Genomic DNA, 11,223 nt, shown 5'->3' with positions numbered 1-11,223 from the left:
TTTTACATATACCAATTTTAATATATAACATATGCCAATCTTTTATTAGTTGTGTATTTTAAAATATAATTTCATTTAATGTACTCATTCATTATATCCATAATTATCTTTCTTTATTTAATTTTTGACCAATAATTCATCTTAATTCAGACATATGCACAAAAAGATACATATTTTATTTCTAGATGGAATTATCTTTTTTTAAATTAAATTTAAAATTTTAAATTCCTTTTAGAGAAAGTAGGGGAGAAAAATTCTAATTTAAGATATTTCAGTTGTTTTTTTGTTATTAAAAATTTAAAAAGATGAGGATTAGTTTGGTTCTGGAGTGTAACCTCCATCTATAAATACATGCGCACCCTTCATATTGTTCTGCTACATGTGACTTCCTCTAGCTTTCTCTCTTTCTCTCTCTTTATCTTGTTCTCTAAATTTGAGGAAGACCTTGATAATTCTTCTCCTATTCTCTTGATAAATTTCCTCCTAATTTGGTGCTCTATCTGTGTGAGTGAGTGGTGAGTACACCTAAAGAAGAAGGGTAAGGATCAAAGAAGGAGGAGGAGCTAATGGAAGGAGGAGTACACAAGCCTGATGCTTCGGCCTTCCGTGAGTGTTTGTCTCTCTCGTATAAGAATCCTTACGTTCTTCGCCTCGCTTTCTCAGCTGGAATTGGTGGCCTCCTCTTCGGTTACGACACTGGTCAGCACTCACTCTCTCTTCACAACATTATTATATCATTATTACCCTTACTATTAATTCATTATATCTCAATTATCCTTCTTGCAGGAGTTATTTCGGGGGCTCTTTTGTACATAAGAGATGACTTCAAAGATGTTGGTAGGAAAGTTTGGCTTCAGGTACTTATTACTAATCTGTTTTTTTCTTTTTTGTTTTTAATGGCCTCGCATCGCATGGTATAACAACAATTCAAAACTAACAAACAACCAAGTCTCACAAAAAAACAAACAAACAAACCACATGCTTTTAAGTTTGATATAATTTAACCATCACTTCGGCCAATGCTGTTTAACTTTGCCATCTTGTCGTTCTCAGTCTTCACGGGAACTGATCTTCTCAGTCAATTAATTATCACACTTTTCCTCCCTCTCTGTTTTCACTTTAATTTTTCATCAATTTGTCGCGAATCCTGTTTCTTTTTCTTTTTTTTCTTTTTTTTTATTTTATTTTTTGACTGCGAATTTTATAATCACGGATTTCTCGCAAAACGTTACAGATCGGTTATTTTTATTTCTGGAAAATGTTTTATCTGTTTTGATTTTACGGAGATTTTTCCGGAACGGAATTTTATTATTATTTATTTTCTATGTCATTATGTTTTAATTTCCAGAGTGGTATTTATTTAGTTTCTATTATCATCAATTAAAGAATTGCAAAATCGTCACATTAAATATAGAAGATCACATGCCAATTGCATTCATAATTTTTTGTTGTAACATTATTATTGTGCCAATTATTTCTTTCTCATCTGAACGTTAAAAAAATTAGATTCCAGGCTACCAAATTCCTAATTTTTATTATTCATCAATTCCTGGAAAGCATAGTAGCTTGTTACCGTAGATAACAAATAGATGGGACCCAAAGAGGCAAAAATTGATAAAAAGAAGCCAATTGCTATTAACTCCACGATTTTTTTAGGAAAGATATCTCCACACTTTAATTATGAAGATGTCATGTCTTTTTTATATGAACAATTTTTTTTAAAATTCTTTTCAACTAAAGGCATGGTTTGTTCTTTTTCTTTCAATACTTTTTTATCAATGATATGTTAAGTGAAACTTATTAATCAATAAGCAGATAGAAAATATTTTCAAGCTTAATAATGGTTATTTGTCTCTCCATATTCACTTAAAAGATTACGGATTCGAGTCTCCCTATCTTTTGTAGCGTTTGCTATGAGATAAGATTGACTTTTACTCTCTTTGTTTTGGTTAAAGGATGAAAGTGATGTTATTGTTAGAATCTCTAATTTATCTGGGGCTTGTTTGAATGATTCTTTGAAAATATTTTTTAAAAGAGAAAATATAGGAAACTAATTTTTTGTTAGTTAATATTATTTAAACTGTTTTATTTTTTAAAAGATTTCGAGTTCAGATTTTATAATTTAAGCTTTAAAATTTAAGATAAACAGAATAGTTTTAAAAGTACTGATCGATATTTGCCTAAAAAAGTTAGTTCCTAATATTATTTTTTAAAGGAAAAAAACTAAAATTTGTTTTTTAAGACACCGGTCTACTTGGTTTTTTTATTCACGGTCTCTACCTCTGGGAGAGATAATACAAGGCCCAAACACTAAAACCCACAAGTGCCTCCTCTAATATTGAATATCAAATTAGGCCCTAAAAACAATGTTTGTTTTCACTTCCAATGTTTCTGAAAACTTCAAGACCCGGAAATAATCTTTTTTAATCTAAAATACCAAGAGATGACAATAAGGTGTTACCTCAAAGTGCTGTTAATATTGATTAAAGTTTTAGATTCCTAACATTTTTTTTTGGAAAGATATGGGTAAATAATAAAAATACTAAATAATTACAAAAATCATTATCTATCAGCAAAGTCTTTTTATTTTTTATTCTTATTATCCATGTCATGAACTTGAAGTAAATGCATTTTGTGTTAGTTGTAATGGTGTAATGTTGATATATATTTGTTATTAAACAAAATTTCAGGAAGCTGTTGTAAGTACGGCAATAGCTGGAGCAATCATAGGGGCAGCAATTGGTGGATGGATCAACGATAAATATGGAAGGAAAATCGCCATCATGCTTGCAGACTTGCTTTTTTTACTTGGCTCTGTAATCATGGCTGCCGCACCCTCCTCCGTCATTCTCATCGTAGGCCGAGTTTTTGTTGGTCTCGGTGTTGGTATGGCTTCCATGGCGTCTCCCCTCTATATTTCCGAGGCTTCGCCAACCAAAGTCCGAGGTGCACTTGTCAGTCTTAACAGCTTCCTCATCACCGGCGGCCAATTCCTCTCTTACCTCATTAACTTGGCATTTACCAAGGTTAGATAACATACCACCCATGTGTTATGTTTTATTAGAAATCATCATAATATTATTGGCCACGAAAGATCTAAAACATATTTTGTGACTTGATTCAGGCACCAGGGACATGGAGGTGGATGCTTGGAGTGGCAGCAGCACCTGCCTTAATTCAATTGGTGCTAATGTTTTTTCTTCCTGAATCACCCCGCTGGCTTTACCGAAAGGGGAAGGAAGATAAAGCAAAGGAGACTCTGATCAAGGTTTATCAAGAAAAGAGTCTGGTTGATGCAGAGGTACAAGCCTTGAAGGAATCAGTGGAATTGGAAGAGAAGGAAGCTGCAAACTCAGAAAAGATAAGCATAATGAAGATGCTGAAAACAAAAACTGTTAGGAGGGCTCTGTATGCAGGAGTTGGACTCCAATTCTTCCAGCAGTTTACGGGAATAAACACCGTAATGTACTATAGTCCCACTATTGTTCAGCTTGCTGGCTTTGCATCCAACCGGACTGCAATGCTTCTGTCCCTCATCACCTCCGGCCTCAACGCCTTTGGTTCCATCCTCAGTATTTACTTTGTCGATAAGGCCGGCCGCAAGAAGCTCGCCTTGATCAGTTTGTGTGGCGTTGCTATATCTCTGGCCATCCTTACCGCCACCTTCCGCCACACCGAGACTCATTCTCCCATGATCAGTGCATTAGATACTTCCCATTTCAGTAACAACACTTGCACTGCTTTCTCCAAAGCTGCAAACCCTGCTGTATGGGATTGCACGGCATGCCTCAAGGTGGATTGTGGCTTCTGTGCTTCATCTAACAAGGTAAGTTAGACCGTACTGGTTCTTCTCCAACTCACTCTGTTTTTGTAGTAGTGCTAAACATAAACAATAACTTGATGATGCAGTTGATGCCTGGAGCATGTTTGAACCCAAATGACATAACAAAGAAGATGTGCCAGAATGATCACAGAGCATGGTACACAAGGGGATGTCCTAGCAACCTTGGCTGGCTTGCGCTCCTTAGTCTTGCTCTCTACATCATATTCTTCTCGCCCGGGATGGGAACCGTTCCTTGGGTTATCAACTCTGAGATTTATCCTCTCAGGTACAGAGGAATTTGCGGAGGAATTGCCTCTACCACCGTTTGGGTTTCCAATCTTGTGGTTTCACAGTCCTTCCTCTCTCTCACAAAGGCTATTGGCACAGCTTGGACGTTCATGCTCTTTGGAATTGTCGCCGTCGTGGGATTTTTCTACGTCGCCATCGTGGTTCCTGAAACCAAAGGAGTTCCTATTGAGGAAGTTGAAAGTATGCTGGAAGAGAGAGCTCTGCACTTTAGGTTTTGGGAGAAGAAAACTGCTCCCCCAAACAAGCAGTAAACTAGTAATAAAGTTATTATCTGTCTTTTTTAGATTTTAAAACTCTTTTAGTTTGTCTAGGGAATGGTTAAGTGAGTCTTCTTTTTAATTACTACTACTTTTTTTTTTTTGGGGGGTAGAAAATAGTTTGAATTTTAAACTTTTAATACGTGTGTGGAGTTTTAAGTTACTCTACTATGTTATCAAAGTTCAAATAAGTTAACTAAATATTTTACGAACTTGGTAGTTTATTATTTATTTATAGCTAATTTTATGGTGTTTAAATTACCTAAATTAATTTGTTTTTTAAAAAAATATTTAAAATTTATTAACTATTAACTAGTTATTTATGTTGACAAATTAAATGCTATTTACAAGGCACTATAGCATTCTCCTTTAATGTATTTGAATGTTGTAGTCTTTATTGCTATTTGGTTCATCGTTATGTAGAGGAGAAATTCATGTTGAGCCTGAATCTTATAGTGAAATTTGTCATCGAAGCTGTAACAAACTGACTTGATTCGTGCAGAGGTTGGGATTAATGATGTTTTTTTTTTTAAAACAAATTTCTTTTGGATTTTTTTACAGAAATTCTTGAAGAAAAAAAATGTTAACTTAAGTCAGTTTGTTATTGGTTAATGGGCTAAAAAACTTAATTGGATTAAATTGGACCTTATTGTAAAATTTTTAAAAGGTATAATTGTTTAATTCTTTTAGTCACTCTCACCCGGGCTGCTCCCATAATGTTTAATTGTTTATCAATCAATAAGATCTATAGGATATTTAATTATAGTAATTAGTGTATATTTTTTATTTTCATTCATAAGACGAATCCTAACATAGTCAAGCAATTACTTTAAATAAAGGAAAGAAAATTTGAATCAAATATAAGTTAATCGAATATTACATTCATTTATAGATTACAGTAGTAACAATTTTTAGATGAGGGATGTTTTTTTGTTTACGGAAGATTCCCAGCCCTTGGTTCAGTTTTTCCAGCCTTATTTCTTTTTGGACAACATAGGAAATTGGGCTTGATCCACTAAGTTTTAGTGAAGAATAACCTAGTATGATTTGATCAGGGTGGGCCAAGACACTTGAATGGATGATCGTGCGTGTTACATCCGCCACCCTTCCCTGATTCCCTCCCTACCTAAATTTATGAAATTCAAATGATTTTCTTTTTGATATTAAACTTCAAATGATATAAAAGAGTTCACACATTCTACAAAGAATGAATGTGTAGGCTCTGAGACAGAGAGGCAGAAAAGAAGTACTAGTTTACTTTAGGGGATACAAGACAAATAGGTAGATTACATGGTAGATATGTCGTAGGCCAGACGAATAATACTGGACCTACATTCATCAAGAACAGCTCATCCCCAATTCAATCATTTGAAAAATAATAATGTCACCCATGAGGTTTCTATTTTCTCACACCATCTCCATTAGTATTTTCTATTGTTCATTCATCAGTCTCAGGTTTTCCTACTAGTCCTACCATGCTCGTTGCTCAATTTTCTTTTCTTTTTTTTAAGCCAGTGTTAGAAGCGGTGGAAAAGTTCGTTATAGAAGAACTATATTTGGATCTGTAGCTATAGGAATCACTGTCCCACATAGTTTCTCTTTTAGGCCCAACATTCAAAATCATGTGAATGGAAGCCTGGCCCACTTAACTATACCTCTACACCCTCATAAATGGGCCTTACTGGGGGGTAATAATTTTTACCCTTACCCTTTATTTATTTATTTTCCCTAGTACAACGCCAGAACAGAAAACTTAATAAAAACACCAGAGTGTACATGATCTTTTTTTAAAGGAAATACTGATTTGTAATTTCTTGTGTGTGTACGGGTGTTTGCATATATACAGTAGCATTGCATTGGAGAATCATTATTCATTAGTTAGAGAAGTGGAATCTTACGAAGAAACAGAAACCATGATAACGTGAAGCAGTATTCAATATTCATGCTGTGATAGCGTTATTGTACCTCCTATGGCTTAGGTCAATTGTAACTGGGTTTCCTTCAATTCCTTGACTTGTCTTAATTTTGACCCTATAAAGTGTTCTTATGCTACCCCTATTCTAACCGACCAAGTGTTCAACGCTAATAACTGTTTGTGCCCGTCTTTTGCTTCATCAATTTGAAAATGACCCATCCATACACAATTTAATCTTTTATGTTTGAGAAAAGGATAAATAGATTATGATCTTTTGTTCTACAGACATTTTTGTTTTTTACCATTGAAAAATACTTTTAAGTCCTTGACCTTCACAAAATTTGGATGGATCAGTCCTTCCGTCCAAATGTCTCCGTTAGCGACTGATCTATCTAAATGTCTATGTATACGTCCAAATTTTGTGAAAGTCACGAACTTAAAATGTATTTTTTAATAATCAGACACAAAAATATCCGTAGGACAAAGAACTTTTTTATCTTTTTCTTTTTATGTTTTTAAAAAATTTATAACAAATAGTCCACACTACTTTTTCAATGCAAACAGACGAAAATTAAGGATTATTAGTATTTGATTAATTACTTGCTAATTTAAATTATGGTACGAGATTCAAGTCGAGGCATCTAGAAATTGGATAAACTTAGGAAAGCAAGATAAAGCATGAATTGGTTTCGGCTTACGGTGGAGAGGTGCTTTTTGAGTCAACTTTCATTTGCATGCGGCCTGCTATCTTTCATTCACATACGGCTTTCTAGCATATTCCAACTACGATAGAAATCTTTTTTATTGCTTGTGGCTCCTTCATTCTTAAGTCAACTATCTTTCTCATTTTGGAAATTAATTATTTCACCTTTTCAATAAGAAAATAATTAATTCGTGGAGAGTGGAGACAGAGAACAAGATGGTTAAGAAACCTGTCTACTTCAAATCATGACTTTCTTCTTTGGACTGTAAATATTATTTTAGATTTTTATGATGATTAGAAAATTACAAATTGGATGATTGATTCATTTGAACATTTCCTTTTAGGATCTAGTTGCATCGCAAGGTTTCTGATTGGAGAATTTTGCTTTGCCCCTTCAATGTCAAAACTCAGACGAAATAATAAATAAATGATAAAAATTCACCTGTAATTGATTTCAGATGAAGTTATTTTTAGATGGATGACCAGTATTATTATTTGGTTTAAAAAAATTAATTTATTTTATATAAATAATTTAATTAAAAAACTAATTGATATAACTATGATAGATTTTTTACCTAATTTTATTTTAAAAACAAATTAACTAATTTAAATTGAGAAATTATAGTTAATTATTTATTATGTAATTTTTTTAACCAAAATTATAATTAAAAATCATTAAAAAAAATAAAATTATCTTGTATATTAAACTGGTCTAATATTAATCAAATTTTTTATTTTTATTATAAAATATAAAAAAATTTAATTAAAAAAATCATGTTATTTTGCATTCATTAAATACAAATAAAATATTAAAATTTTTTTACTAATAATAAACTTATCATATACTTTTAGAGCACATATTAACTAAATCCTAAATAAATTATTTATTTATAATAATTAAGGTAATTCAGTCAACTTATCATACTCAATATCTTTCTCTTATTCACTAACAAAAAATATCACGAGATCAACATTTTTTATTGATATTAGTTAATATTTTATTTTTTTATTAAAATTTAATATTTATAATTTAATATCTGTAGTTTAAACTTTAAAGTTAGCTAAATATTGATAAATAAAATAATTATTATTAGTTATGCAGCAATACTCTTAACTAACATAAAACATTACATCATTACTGTCTATGCTGGTATTTAACACAATACACTAGTGAAATGAGACTAAATATATATATGCGCAGCAGTTTATACCGTTAACGATTTTCTTTATTAGGAGTTTCAATTCAAATTAAACAATTAGATTAAAGTATCTTTCAATCGGTCTAGATTGCAATATTTTACATCAATGATCGAGACGTATAGTTTTCGAACTTTTAAAATTTTGGTTTAACGAATGTTTGATAATTAACTATAAGATATTCTGAGAGTCCATATTATATAATAATGAGTATTCAAACATTTAAAAAATGATCAGTTTCAACTCCTACTGTTTTATAATCGATTTACAAATATTACTTAATAAACTTTTATTGATGCTGATGGCATGTGGATTCCCTTAAAGTAGAGTAGCTTTGATCACCTCCGAAATATACAAGCACAATTATTGCTTATTTGCTTGTTGAAAATTTTTTTTTGTTGCTCACAGTATCTCCCAATCCGACATGTTAAGAACTAATTCGTCATAGATCTGAATTTCATTTAAAGGTCTGCCGCTAGCTAATGAGTTGCTGTATGTACAATGCGAGATTCAAACCTCCGACATTTACTTAAACGGACGAGTGAGTTGGCCACTCGACGAACTCAAGTTGGTTTGCTAAAATTCCTTTAATAGAGGGCATTTGCATGTGAATTAGTATAGGGTTTTATTCTTTTACCCCCTTTTTTTTTTGTACTGGCCTTAAAATATGATTAATTCTTCCCTGTTTTAAAACTTTTAACAATAAAACAATCGTGTGGATGTATTGTTTGGTTTAAGATCATATGGCTTGGCCCTAACCTCCTTATCAGGATTCCGCCTACCTTGTAGCTAGGTCACATTAAAATAGAACATTGTTTGAAGGTTCTATGCGATTAAATAAGCAATTAAGCTCATGCATGTGATCGTGAGAATGCTGCTAATTAATAAGGGTTTGAGGGAAAAAAGTAAACAATACTAGAACAGCCTTATTAGGGCATGAACTGTGATATCCCATAAAGGGAGGTATATTGTGTCAGAATCTGACCCATTAATTATTATTAGAAGGAATAATCTATAATAATCATAGATGTTCATTCTTTTGGAAGGACATGAACTAGCTGCTATATTATACCGAATAATAATAACCATACCCATCAAAGATTTGAAACTTTCAAGTATATACTAGTAAATTAGTGTTTTAGTAAATTTTAATCGTTAATTTTAATTATAAAAAGTATATAATATATTAGTGTACCAATATATTTAAAAGTTTTCTTAAAGATTTTAGTGTTGTGGACTGGAATCTACCTGTGCCTTTCCGATCCTTGTGAACCTAAAAAGTTAAAGTGGTAAATTAAAAGCACCAATTGCCTGTAGATTAAGAATTGAAGGATGTATGTGCCTAATAAGTCAAACAAGTGGAGACAATAATTTTAGGCTTTTTAATTTAATTTGGGCCACCTCTTCTTTTAGAGTTTAATGTTTATATACTGGGCAGTTAGTGTACAATTTACATGTTTAACATTTGATCAAATGTATTACTATGCATATAGAAGATAAAAGTAAAATTTTAAGATATAAATACAGTTCTATCTAAACTTGATCGAGGTATAATAACTATGTAATATTTCGACCATTTTTAATACAACAATATGGATATTGTAAAGGAAATTCTAACGTTCAAGATAATGTATATATAAACTGTGTTTATAGAACTTAGAAAGGAATTGAACACATCTCCCTTTTACCCTTTTTGCAGGTACTCTTGTAGTTATTTTGCTTTATAATTATGTATCCATTTTGATTATTTTGTTATTGTTTTAAAATAAAGTTTAAATAGGATATAATTTCAAGAGCTGTTATACGTCTAAGTATTTTTGATAATTATCAAGTTTAATTAAATTGGTCTAAATCTAATAAAAACTATTTTTATTATACGTAATGTGTACATATGCACTTCGCTAATGCAAATAAAATCCCATTTTATTTTGCTTTTGTTTTTCGTGCGCCTCATTCTCCTTTTCTTATTGGTGATGTTGCTACTGCGTTTTGTTTTTATTTCTTCTTCTTCCTCTTTTTCATGTTATTACAATCATTTATTCTTCTTTTTTGTTTGATATTTTTCTTTTCTTTTATTCCTTTCAAGAGAGTAAATCAAGAAAAATTTTGAGAAAATGAAATAAGAATGAGAAGATGAAGAAAAAAATGAAAAAAAAAAGAAGAAGATGATGAAGCAGAAGATAAAGAAGAGTAGGAAGAAGAGTTTTAAATTGTGCAGGATAATAAGACCAAATGCACCAAAATTACATAATAATTGCGACACAATTAACTCATAAATGCACTAAAATTACAGGAGTTTTTGAGTTTATAAAATGCACAATTTTTGATTCATTTGTTATTACACAATAATATTGTTATAATAATATTTTGGTTCATTTGCAGTCTAGATATATTTTGGTTCATTTGCAGTCTAGATGTGTTGTCGATAAACAATTTATCCTAAAGGTTGATGAATTTCAAGACAAATTAAATGGAATCTAATGCAATTGAATAAAGTGATGATAATGAATAATTTCATTCTTCTTTGCTAAAAAATTTGGTCAATACTTATCAGCAGCATAAAGTGAACCTCAATTAATACACAAATGAACCAAAATTAGTTCAAATTTGAATAATCATCAACAAAAATACATCAAATTTATTTCTAGATCCAAATGAACCTCAGTTAAACTAAGAAATGAACCAAAATTACTTAAAGAATAAAAAATTTAGTCAATACTTATCAACAACATCAAGTGAACCTCAATTAACATACAAATGAACCGAAATTAATTTAGATTTGAACAACCAGTCAAAAAGACTCAATCATCAACAAAAACACATCGAATTTATTTTTGGATTCAAATGAACCTCAATTAAACTAAAAAATGAACCGAAATTACTTAAAGAATAAAAAATTTGATCAATATTTATCAGTAGCATCAAGTGAACCTCAACTAACACACAAATAAACCGAAATTAGTTCAGATTTGAACAATCAGTCAAAAAAACTCAATCATCAACAAGACAAATTGAATTT

General features: G+C 31.2%; 1 protein-coding gene across 1 annotated transcript; it reads left to right on the top strand.

Annotated features, from left to right (window-relative positions):
• Positions 1-391: 391 nt before the first annotated feature.
• LOC130967608 (probable inositol transporter 2) lies at positions 392-4,624 on the top strand. The gene is made up of 5 exons (XM_057892542.1): positions 392-699; positions 787-857; positions 2,691-3,026; positions 3,125-3,826; positions 3,910-4,624. The coding sequence occupies exons 1-5, from the start codon at positions 567-569 to the stop codon at positions 4,381-4,383; spliced, it is 1,716 nt and encodes a 571-aa protein (XP_057748525.1). The 5' UTR covers positions 392-566; the 3' UTR covers positions 4,384-4,624.
• The last annotated feature ends 6,599 nt before the right edge of the window (positions 4,625-11,223 follow it).

The sequence above is a fragment of the Arachis stenosperma genome, chromosome 3 (assembly GCF_014773155.1).
Source record: "Arachis stenosperma cultivar V10309 chromosome 3, arast.V10309.gnm1.PFL2, whole genome shotgun sequence".
Taxonomy (NCBI): domain Eukaryota; kingdom Viridiplantae; phylum Streptophyta; class Magnoliopsida; order Fabales; family Fabaceae; genus Arachis; species Arachis stenosperma.
Note: the sequence above shows the minus strand (reverse complement) of the source record. Positions and strands in the feature narration are given on the sequence as shown.